At 41.5% G+C, this 12,840-nt stretch overlaps 1 protein-coding gene across 1 annotated transcript in view; it reads right to left on the reverse strand.

The window, feature by feature from the left end:
- Positions 1-10,140, reverse strand: part of pepd (peptidase D) — a 36,815-nt gene extending 26,675 nt beyond the window's left edge. The window contains exons 1-4 of the mRNA XM_056278408.1: positions 10,019-10,140; positions 8,623-8,806; positions 4,644-4,771; positions 2,097-2,160 (exon numbers count right to left, since the gene is read on the reverse strand). Of these exons, the coding sequence (XP_056134383.1) occupies positions 2,097-2,160; positions 4,644-4,771; positions 8,623-8,806; positions 10,019-10,035 (393 nt within the window). The 5' untranslated portion in view covers positions 10,036-10,140. The remainder of the gene's footprint in view (positions 1-2,096; positions 2,161-4,643; positions 4,772-8,622; positions 8,807-10,018) is intronic.
- Positions 10,141-12,840: the final 2,700 nt, after the last annotated feature.

The following is a 12,840-nucleotide window of genomic DNA, read 5'->3' on the forward strand; positions in this document are numbered from 1 at the left end:
CAGTTAAGATTAGATGTGGGGGTCTGTGGGTATTTATCAGCGGGATTGGCTGTTTGTCTATTGTTTGTTGAAGAGCACAAGGTGCTCGAAATGTCAATTTTTTTTTCTGGCGTTACCAAAGAATTGCATGGGAGACAACAGTGTGCAGACTCTATATCTTTAATATCTATTTGCATATGATCTTGGTCTAGCACCTTTGCCTTTAATATTTTGGATGTGTGCTTTGTAAAGTACCTATGTCACAATACCGGCCAAGTGCCAAACAACCGTTTCAAGAGTTTTCGTTAATTGTAGTAATGCTAAAAATAAATGGTGAAGTCAGAATTTGGCTATGAATGTGCCTATACTTGCTAATGTTTTCTGGCAGCTTTGGCTGTTGGCTGAGCTGGTAATTAGGATCAAAATCTGCAAGTGACACATGGTCACCTCCACCAAAAAAGATTTATTAAAACAAATCTGGGTTAAGAATAAATCATCAATAGTTGACAGCATTTTTACAGGAACAAGGGGCAAACCCCTGTGTCAGCTTTCATATTATGGCTGAGCATATTGCTTGACAATTCAGACATCTAGTTTTATGTGGTCTTCAAAAGGACACTTTAGAAAATATTCACAGGTTAGCAGGTGAAACTCAAGTGATTTGGGAACAGTCAAACATCTCATATTAGTTGCTCTGGGGATCAGCTGCCAACCCTAGCTTTCAGGCTTTTTCTGCCAGCTCCAATATGGGGAACTGCAAACAGGTTTGACCTCATGAAAAGACAAGTACAGCAAAAAAAAATTACAACTTGGGTCTAATTTTGTTTGCTAGTAGAGCAGCAGAATATGATTTTCAGACTAGGTGCCAAAATGAAAGCAACAGAGAAAAGCTAAATACTGGCCCCTAAATAGACAATTTTTATGGATGACGATTCATGAGCTCCCTTGGAGGCGTGTGAAAATTTCAATTTTATACTCCATATGCCTTAAGTGAGCCATCTTCAACTTAATATCAAACCAACTAGCAAACAGATTTTTTTTTGGTTTCCCCCCCCCCCCTCTTTTTCTCCCCAATTGTACTTGGCCAATTATCCTATTTTCCAATCCATCTTGATCTCTTCTCCAACCCCTCTGCCGATCCGGGGAGGGCTGCAGACTACCACATGCCTCCTCCGATACATGTGGAGTCGCTAGCCACTTCTTTTTACCTGACAGTGAGGAGTTTCACCAGGGGGACGTAGCGCGTTAGAGGATCATGCTATTCTCCACAGTCCCCCATCCCCCCTGAACAGGCGCCCTGACTGACCAGAGGAGGAGCAAGTGCAGTGATCAGGACACATACCTACATCCGGCTTCCCACCTGCAGACATAGTCAATTGTGTCTGTAGGGATGCCTGACCAAGCCAGAGGCAACACGGGGATTCGAACCAGCGATCCCTGTGTTGGTAGGCATCGGAATAGACCGCTACGCTACCCAGATGTCCGCGTACAGGTTTTCTGATATAAAGGCCATATGCATGGACTTAGAACATTACTGTTAAAATCGTCCTCCATAGATTTTCTGGACTCCACTGATTTTCCATATCTCTACCCACGTGTGTGCAAGCTTAGCAACACATGTCATACATACATGCACAAACACACATTGTATGTAATCTTACATAATTTGTCCTCATATCTAAACATTCTCTGATGTGTTCTATCTTGTTTATATTACATCCTTCAACGCTTTGTAAATAATATTGTGAAAAATCTGTTTACCAACAGCACTTTATAACTAACAATGACTTGACATGTTTAGTCAGGCATGTGAAGTTATTGTGGAAGGAACAACTCCTGAAGTTAAAATGAATGCCATGACAACTTCTAGAAGATTCTCGTACCAACATATCACAGCTCGGGCGGCCACACACCACCAATTTCATTCTTTACCCATGGGTTCAGATAAAAGAATAATGGCTTTCACCTTTTCAAACAGCCTATGGGAGGGACTGATGTCCTACTCTGTAACTTCATGGCTCACCGACTTAACATCAAAGTTCAGTTACTGTGTAGCTGTGCAAAGGTCACACAATACACGAGGACATGCACACTTGCACCAACACATGCAAACTTACGTCACAGGTGTATTGCACCTCATCAACAGCATATTTCTCTTTGAAGTGCTCCTTAGGATGGATCCTGTGATAAGAGGCAAAGCACATTTAGTTGGTCCAGAAATAACAGAAATCAAATTAGGGCTTTGGATTACAATTTATTCACCATTGCAAAATGTCTATTACTACATAGGATGACTTAGAAGACATCTGCAGAGCAGAATGATCTACGATAAAAATATGGGTAAATGAAAGTGAGGGATAAAAAGTAAGAATCGTGAACCAGTGTTTCCCTATCCCATTTATGTCACGGCTCACCTTTTATGATGGAAAAAAACCCATGGCACATCACTATCCACTATAGCCCTATTCAAACTGGATTTGTTTGATTTGTCAGGCCCATTTGTGCAGTGTAAATAATTTGTGTAATTTCACCCAATTCATCACAGATAGCCCCGACATAAATGCCATCAATGCCATTTTGCCAAAAAAGTAAACATGGCATCTGGTCGTACGTTAATTGCTTTCATTATTAATTTCGGCATTCCCAAAAACAGTTTATTAGTGGTGCACAATTGTATTGTATGGGAAAGCGTCTTCAAAGAACTGCACAGCAAGTGTCCTCCAATAAAAGCTGTGTTTGACGACCAAGACAAGTGCCGTGGAAGAATCGAAAATTTGAAATGAAAATGTACAGGGAAAGAGGTAAGGAGACTTAAAAAAAAAACATACAAAAAACTTGTAGGCTACTGTATTACACTGGTGTGTATTCAAACTGGATTCCTATAGCTGAGGGAGTGTTCCTTTTCCGAGCCGTAAAAACCATGAACATGTCAGGTTCACATTAGATTAAAATCACACATTGTCACGGTAATTCCTTAAATTATGAAACCTCGGGGCGTCCGGGTGGCGTGGCAGTCTATTCCGTTGCCTACCAAACACAGGGATCCCGGTTCGAATCCCTGTGTTACCTCCGGCTTGGTTGGGTGTCCCTACAGACACAATTGGCTGTGTTTGCGGGTGGGAAGCTAGATGTGGGTATGTGTCCTGGTAGCTGTGCTAGCGCCTCCTCTGGTTGGTCGGAACGTCTGTTCTGGGGGGAGGGGGAATTGGGGGGGGAAATAGCGTGATCCTACCACATGCTACGTCTCTCGGCGAAACTCCTCACTGTCAGGTGAAAAGAAGCAGCTGGCAACTCCACATGTATCGGAGGAGGCATGTGGTAGTCTGTAGCCCTCCCCGGATCGGCAGAGGGGGTGGAGCAGCGACCGGGAAGGCTCGGAAGAGTGGGGTAATTGGCCGGATACAATTGGGGAGAAACGGGGAAATTGTTTTTTTTTTTAAATAAAAATTATTAAACCTCCCCAGGTGAAACTAATCCAGTTTGAATAGGGTTTACAACACAAGGAATTAGTACACAATACCTCTTTTCCATTAATAAAAATATGAATTTATTTTTATTTCTAAGATAATTAATTAGTTTTAATTTGAATTTTTTCCACGGCACATCTGGTCAACTCTAACAGCACATTGGTGTGCTGTGACATACTGGCTGAAACATGCCACCCTAGATGAACTGAGAGGGCTCACCAACCGACTGACATGAAATGGATTTGACTCTGCATGTCTGGTGACAGACAACATGGTCTATAGTTTATAATATTGTTCGTCTGTAGTTTATAATACTGTAAAATTAAAACCCTGCCCTTTATACTGAGCATTAACATGAGACAGATGGGATCTAAATATTAACCATCCACATTTCATACACACCTGGCATTTTAAGTATTCACACAAAATTGGTTTCCTTTGCAAAATGCAAATATGTACAGCCAGCCTGTCCACTTTCTCTCAGAGTTAATCCAAAATTATTAAACCTCATGTGTTTTATGAATAATCTCACAAACCCTAGGGAGGTTGTAGTGCTGCATGCGCCATTTCTTTTAATTCACAACCTGTCTTTGCCAGTTAGCAAACTGCAGCCATCATCTGGTCCTTCGAATTTATATTAGATGCTGTACTGGTAGCCACCTGGGACACCATCAATTACTGAGGCACCATTCAACTCCTATACATTAATGGCAACCAATATAGCAACTACCCATGTAAACCATTATTAAAAATGGGTAAAGAGAATGATAAATTGATGGATAGATAGACCACATATCTTAAACCAAATATGAGTTTATGTGATGGTTTAGAATAAACATATCCTTATCCACCTTAAAATGGGTATTGGTTGTGTTAAACAGAGGATATTCATACTATGCTACCAGGCTTTCCATGTGTAATAAATGAATGTATGTACGTTATCATATCCAAATACATCCAAACAGCTAAGATGCATATTGATACTAGGTCTAAATAATGTCTAACTGACTGTACAGCACATGTCATGGTCAACGCCCCCCACCCTTTATCCACCTTATCCTTATCCACCTTAAAACGGGTATTGGTATTGATTATGTTAAACAGAGGATAGTCATACTATGCTACCACGCTTTCCATATGTAATAAATGAATGTAAAGTCAACAGCCAAGTTATGGAGCAAGGGCATTGTGACTCACTCTCCCATCCATGTTGCATAGCTTTCATGTAGTTTGGGGACAAAGAGAATGGATTTTCCTGTGTCCACATTGATGGATCCAAAGCAGTCAGCCTCAGTCACTCCAAAAGCCCAGTGGAAGAAGGACTCCTACAGGATCAAAACAATCAGCTGACACCAAAGAGGGGCACTTGTATGGACATGAAATTACAATACCTTCAGAATACCTAAGAATTCCTTTAAGGCCATAGCTGTTAAAGGGACATTTCACTGGTGGTTTTGTGTATGTGCAAGCAGTACTGATTAGTAATGCAGTGGATTGAAACATCTCACTGTGTAGTATATTGACAGCGAAATCCATGTTCTCCTGCTCACAGAGTCTTTCCCACAGCACCTACACATACCAGAATGCATTGCTGCATACTAGTTTCTGTAACGTTGTCCACAAAATCCTCTGCGTTGATGTTGCAAGAAGTTATTTCTACCATCGGAACTGTAGCTTAGTTGAGAGAGTGAGAATTTGTTTTTTTGTTTTTAAACACCAGTTTTTGAGTAGATTAGAGTATCAGAAACCCTGCTAGGCTGTAGTTTTTCTGTTCCCCAACTGGTATCATTGCCAAACCAGAGATGCAAAAATGATTGGGAACAACTGCAGGTGTTTTTCATGTGCTATCCCTGTTGCAGATAGACAGAGATAAGGTTGAAAATTGGTGAATTTTCACTTTAAAGGCACAACCTATTCATAATGGCCAGAATAAACATAGTCTGGGATTTTATGAAAACAAAATGGGCTACACTCATGTCAACTGGAACACTAAGGCATATAGTATCAATAATAGCAGGGCACACCTATTCTTGCTACCCAAACCCTACTCTATACTTGGAGTGTGGAGTAGGATCTAGTTGAACCCATCACCAAACTTTGATTATGAACAAAAGCAGTGATGGTCCCGTTTTAAAGAAACCAAACAATATTCTGGTAGGCAGAAATGACTGTGCTCCTCTAAAAAACATTGAGTTGGAAATCTTCATGGGTAATCTGACCTATTCGTACATGTTAGTGATTTAGGGAAGTAACCAATGACGTCTCCCATCAAAACATGATCAAAAAATGTTGATATGTGTCAAGTTTGTGGTTGTCATTATTAAGACAAATATTTGAGAGTATCTCTCTAGATACCTTGACTAAGCTCATGTCAGCTTCTAAACCCACTACTTTTCTACTTGAACCTTTTCCAGCAGAACATTTTAAAAACCTCTGGCCTTTTCTGGGACCTACAATGCTAGACATTGTTAATTCATCACTTACTAGTGGCACTGTTCCCAGCAGTTTTAAGAAAGCTTTGGTGAAACCTCTTCTTAAGAAACTGCACCTCAATCCAGGGCCTCTCATTAACTATCAACCAGTCTCTAATCTTCTATTCTTTTCTAAAGTACTAGGGAGAGCTGTGTATCAACAACATTCAAACCATATAGAAGAAAACAACAACTTTCAACCTATATAGAAGAAAACAATCTATATTAACCTTTTAAATCAGCTTTCAGGGCCTGTCACGCCACTGAAACTGCTCTAACCATATTGGTAGATGATATACTTGCTATGGATTCTGATACAACTTCTGCGCTTCTATTACTGGACCTCAGCGCAGCCTTTGATACCACTGATCACTGTATACTATTAGAATAAATTGTAATTTTGGTGTCTCTGGCCTAGCTTTCGCTTGGCTTAAGTACTATTTATCTGAAAGACACAGGGTTTATGCTATAATAATATTACATCAAAATTCTCTGATGTTAAATATGGCGTACCTCAGGGCTCGGTTCTTTGCCCTCTACTTTTCTGTCTTTACATTTTGCCTCTTGTCCAAATTATATGCACTTATGAAATAAATTTCCATCGCTATGCTGATGATACTAAGCTGTATACGCCTATAAGGGCTGATGGTTGTACTCAAATTACTAATTTAGAGGCCTGCTTGGCTGCTGTGAAAAATTGGGTGTCACTAAAATTTCCTGTTTTTAAACTCGGATAAAACTGGGATGCTGATTGTTGGCCCTGCAAGACATGAACATTTGGACACCAATTTGATCAAGTAACAGTAACACTTGACAACGCTGTGATTTCACATACTGTGGCAGCCAAAAATCTAGGTGTTGTATTTGATTCCAGATTCTTTTGATAAGCACATTAAAGAAATCACCAAGACCACCTTTTTTCACTTACATAACATAGCTAAAATTCGGTCATTCCCGTCAATGGCTGATGCAGATATTGTAATACATACCTTTGTTTCATCCAGATTTGATTACTGTAATGTTCTGTTATTGGGTCTGCCATGTACTAGTATTAGAAGTCCTCAGATGATTCAAAATACTGCTGCTAGAATCCTAACTAAAACAAGAAAATGTGACCATATTACACCAATTCTTGCCTCCCTTCGTTAGCTTCCTATCCACATTAGATCAGACTTCAAGGTGCCTCTGCTGACTTATAAAATCATAAATGAGCTTGCCTCATCAAATCTACATTCGATCAGACTTCAAGGTGCCTCTGCTGAATTATAAAATCATAAATGAGCTTGCCTCATCAAATCTACATTCGATCAGACTTCAAGGTGCCTCTGCTGACTTGTAAAATCATAAATGAGCTTGCCTCATCATACCCGTCTCATCTCCTTAAACCGTATATTCCATCTTGAGCTCTCTACTCTCAAAATACAAGGCTTCTGTGTGTACCCAAAGTTAAAAAGAAGTCAGCAGGTGGCAGGGCTTTTTCCTATTGGGCCCCGTTCTTTTGGAATAACCTTCCTGTTGCCTTCAGACAATCAGTCTGTTAAGCCCTTTAAATCCTAACTCAAAACACATCTTTAGCCTTAACCTATTGAGTACTTCACAACCTGTACTGCATGGTGGGACAGTTTCTGTCTCAATGAATTTACCGAGCATTATCCTGCCGACGAGATTATAGAGTATAGATTATTGCAACAGTTCCCTTTTCTCTTACATATCTTTCTCTTTCTCTGAATGTTGTCTTTATCCTTCTGTCTCTCCTGTGTGAATGATGTCTTTTCTTGCCTCTTCTCCCATGTATCTGAATGATGTGATGTGAGTCTCCCCTGAGTACATGTGTAGTCTGCCCTCCTGTCAGGTCTTTTTTTTATGTGTATGTATGCACCATGTAGACTGTGTTTTATGCTGTACACATATCCATTGCACATCTGTCCATCTTGGGGGAAGGATCCCTCCTATGTTGCTCTCTCTGAGATTTATTCCTATTTTTTCTCCCGTTAAAAGCTTTTTCTTTTTCTTTTTTTAAAAGAGTTGTTCTTTATCCAATGCGAGGGTCTAAGGACAGCATTGTTGTATTGCTGTAAAGCCCTCTGAGACCAATACTGGGCTATACAGATAAAATTGACTTGACTTGACAAGAGGACCAAGTATAATGTATTTAATGGTACTATAAAAGAACAATACACTTTTAGATTTGGAAGACCTAAGTGGGGCCATTACAGCTATGTTGTGCTACACCTTTCTAACTCCCTACAAAAAAGGGCTATAATTGAAAAACCAGGCTTTTACTGTAGCTAGTTGGCAAACCAGCAAGGACACTGTGGTCTGCAACTAAGTGTTTAAGACATATTCTTTGGAAAGCTTTTATAATGTGTATAGAATGAGTCAAACATGCTTTGAATAGAGCCTGATGAAATTCCTCATCATAGTTATCCAAGTTGACATGAGACCATTTCTAGTGTTGTCGGTGGGGGGGGGGGGGGGGGGTGTTGAAATCTGTAACACAAGAGGCTCGAAGGGGAAAGGACATGATGTGTCTGACTAGATTCGGTCGGCACCAATCAGATCACCGTGAGTTTCTCACATCTGTTAGGCTAGACTAGCATACACATGGCCTTCTATGGCACATTGTTTAGCACTGTGATAGCTAATTAAAGGACAAGCTCTGGAGCAAGGGTAAAAGGATGGACCCCATGATGGTTATTTCTTACCTGTCTGAAGAGGATGTCTGTGTCTGTGCAGTATCTCTGTCTTTGCTCTCCTCCCTGCAGCACCACCATTGACCCGGCCACCAACCCTTCTTTGGCCCTTAACCCGTGGCACAGCCGCCGGCGGTTCTCAGCAAACAGGGCAGCAGAAACCCTGAGGGTGTCCTTACCCAGCCAATAGACAGGTCTACAAGGAGAGAGTAGACAGGAGCTTAAGCAGTATTTGAAGCAGTGGGCTTTTGTACTTAATGAAAAAAATCTTTTAAATAAAGTAATTTATTTTCATGATTTAAATTTCTTTATAGACTTCTGGGCTTCAGAATCTCAACTTTCCAACAATTTTGTGGGTAAATATGGCCTAATTTTTTAAGTATAAAGTGTGGGGGGGAAAAAGGATCAAATGTATCTGCCCAATTAATAGTGGTGTGAACTAGTCTTGAGCTCCTTGAATGTCCCGTAAACCTCTTCAGAAAGACAACCTTGAACACATCTGACGGCAGCAATGATCTTGATATCTGGCCTGTATCTCCACTGATAATTTAACAACTAGGTCAAGGCTGTTTCAAGCCGGACAGTGCAAAGGTGAAACCTCAAGGAACTTTTACAGCTCAAAACCTAGCAACATAAGAGATCCCACGGCTGGCGAAGTTTTACAGTTTACCGTGTTGAGAAATGACTGCCACTACTAAATGAACTGAGATGAGCTTAGATCGTCATGTTAATTACCATTTGCCTTGCAGGTTCTGTGATGATTCATAAATCCAAGATTACTTCCCGAATTACTACGTATGACATTACTCGAAAAATCAGAGCTGACTGAATGACCAGTTCCTCTTATTTCTTAATACAGCAAATACAGGCGTACAGGACATCAATCGAGTATACTGACGGACTAGAGTGGAAAGGAACAGTTATTAGGCATAGGGCACCTTTGCTTGCGCTCAGGTCGTTTCTTACACATTGTACTGAAACAAACCCGTTACACGTCATAACGGCACCCTGATAGGTAAAGTTAGTACGTCACTAAGGCATTTTTGGTGGCGCTGTGAACCAAATTATTGATCGTGTAAAAAAAAGCGCATACACGACGTGAGCGACGACGTCAGCGATGCGTTGCAATATCAATCGGTTTCTGAGAAATGTTAAGTTTCTTCAACAGATGTCGCTTAACGGCTGTCCCAAAAGTGACGCTGTGTACAACGTCTCCCTGCTGACTACAACGGTAACTTGAGATGACATTTAAAGCTAAAGATCGCTGTGAACGCATACATAGCTCAGTATAACGTGAAGACAAGCTGAAAGCAGACCCAGTTAGAGAAGTCGCTGTGATTTTAAACGACAGGGGTCTAACAGCTGACACGTATTACGGAGATGAACGCAGAGCAAAGGAATAACTCACCCTGGTCTTGCAGCCATGACGCTTGCGTCAAAGTGTCATGTGCCAGCGGGCGTCACGTGTTTTTGTTGCGGAAGTTGGTCAGCTGATCTGACTGACAGACCCACCCGCGCAATACGGAAGTCTCCACAGCCAACTGAGAAGTAACGTTAGTGTACATAGAAGTACAAAAACACCCATTTTAATTGGGGGTTTTTTCAAAACGGTGATGTGGGCTATAAACATACTGTATAGGCATTGGAGGCAACATTGACTTCATCCCGTGTGCGTGTGTGTTCTTCTCCTGGATCGCCACTTGCCGTGGTGGAGCTATGTCCTCCGGAGCTTGGCTCCTGGTGGGGGCCCCCTAAGGCGGATAGGTCAAGGGGGGAGGGTCCAGACGAAGGCGATCTAACAAAGACCTCAACGGCGGAACTGGCAGAAGACGTCTTCCGGTCACAACGGCAGTGAAGGTGGATGAAGGCTGCAACAGAGGGTGGTCCCCAATCGTCTTGGTTCGCCATGCCATTGGACTCTGGCCACCCATTGGACAGCCATGTGGTGGCTGTGAGCGCATCAAAAACAAACAAAAAAACTGTCATGCGCTGGCGTCCTCCTATTATGCGGCTCCAGGATCGGCCTCTACGCCCACCAGAGGACCCAGAGGGAGGACAGTCATACTCGACCCCGAGTGACCGCAGTGTGTGTGTGTGCGTGCGTGTGTGTGAGCGCTTTTTAAAAAAAATTAGATTATTTAAACAAGGGAACAGATTGATGTGCCCATCCAGGAATGTGTTGGAGACTTGCTTTTAATTGTTTCTTTCAAACTTTTGTAAAAACGTATTTTGTTGTGCTGAGGAGGAGGGTGTCATGCCTTGTTCATAAACTAGTTTACAGTAGGATGATCGACTCTAAGGATAGCTCACCGTACTCTTTCTTGTAACTTCAAATATACCAGAAGAGCAATTGCATAAAGGATTTGCTTTATGTAAGCCGAATACTCAGAAAGTGATAAAAGCATGAAAACAGTACAAGTGGACTCTGATACTATGTAGTATGCATTAAATAGCCGTTTTGAAGACCGTATAGATAACTGTACAATCTGGGTTTGCCACGGTGGATTATACAGTTCTCCTGTGGCGACCCCTGAGAAACAGGGAACAAGCTAGGAGGAGGAGGAGAAGAAGAAGAAGGAAAAGAAGACGAAGCAGCAGCAGCAGCAGCAGGTAAGCAATAAATGAACCCAACACATTTCTCTCATGTGTTAACATGCATCCACATTCACCCTCTCAGGTCTCTCTCTCTCTGTCTCTCTCTGTCTCTTTGTCTGTCTCTCTCTCTCAAAACTTCCCTCTACTGTCTCTCCAATCTGCATTTCGTTCTCCTTCTTCTATCTCCCTTTCTATCTCCCCTATACTCATCACACACACACACACACACACACACACACACACACACACACACACACACACACACACACACACACACACACACACACACACACACACACACACACCACACACTGCACCCATACAGTAAAAACAGTAGGGGGAGATGCAACCCTCTTTAGATTCTGTACTGACTGAGTGCTGATATGATACCTACATGATACAAGAACTGTAGAACGACATATAAGATACTATGTAGACAGTGAAAAGCCAGTGCTGACAAACAAATTGAATTACCATGTGAAATTATGTGCTTTAATGGCAAAATCTATATACTGCAGCGTAAAGTTAAAATTATATATATATATATACTCAATGGCAGAACTGACAATAATACACGCTATACTATACATCCATCCATCCAGAGCAGGATAAGTTCTCAGGGTCACTGGAGCCTATCCAGCAGTCATTGGGCGGCAGGCAGGGAGAAGCCCCGGACAGGCCGCTAGGCGATCTCACACACACACACACACACACACACACACACACTCATACCTAGGGGTGATCTAATATGGCCGATTCACCTGACAGTGTAGACAGTGAAAAGCCTGTACTGACAAACAAATTGAATTACCATGTGAAATTATGTACTTTAATGGCAAAATCTATATACTGCAGTATAAAGTTAAAATTATATATATACTCAATGGCGGAACTGACAATAATACACACTATAATATCTATCCATCAATTATTTGAACCACTTATCCTGCTCTCAGGGTCACGGGGATGCTGGAGCCTATCCCAGCAGTCGTTGGGCGGCAGGCGGGGGAGACACCTTGGACAGGCTGCCAGGCCATCACAGGGCCCACACCCACCAACACACACACACGGAGGAAACCGGAGGAAACCCACGCAGTCTCTCTCTCTCTCTCTCTCTCTCTCTCTCTCTCTCTCTCTCTCTCTCTATATATATATATATATATATATATATATATAATCCAGTGAGTCAAGTAAATTCTTTATGAGACAGTACAAGCCTGTTTCATGCCATGAGTGTTTCTTTTAATAAAGTTATATATATAATATAGTGTACATTATGTGAAGCTCACCTGTTTTTCTGCTGCTATATATATTGCAAACTAGGCCTGTTAGTTTCATCACCAGTTCAGACATGGGCCACAGAAGGGTTGGACACAGTTGTGAGTATTAAGTTTAGTCTCTAACCTCCAGGACATTGTGGTGGAGTTTACGCAGAGTTATATTAAAGTAATGTCCGTTATCAAACACAAAATAATTTGCTTGATTGCCTTTCACTCCCGGGATTGTATAGCGAATCTTTCAATCGCTGTAAGACCATATGAGGCAAACTCCACCGTTATGAAAAATTAAAATTCGAACGTCCTGAACTGATTTAATATCATGCCATCCAGAAAGGGCATAACATTCTGCTGCAAA

The sequence above is a fragment of the Lampris incognitus genome, chromosome 4 (assembly GCF_029633865.1).
Source record: "Lampris incognitus isolate fLamInc1 chromosome 4, fLamInc1.hap2, whole genome shotgun sequence".
Taxonomy (NCBI): domain Eukaryota; kingdom Metazoa; phylum Chordata; class Actinopteri; order Lampriformes; family Lampridae; genus Lampris; species Lampris incognitus.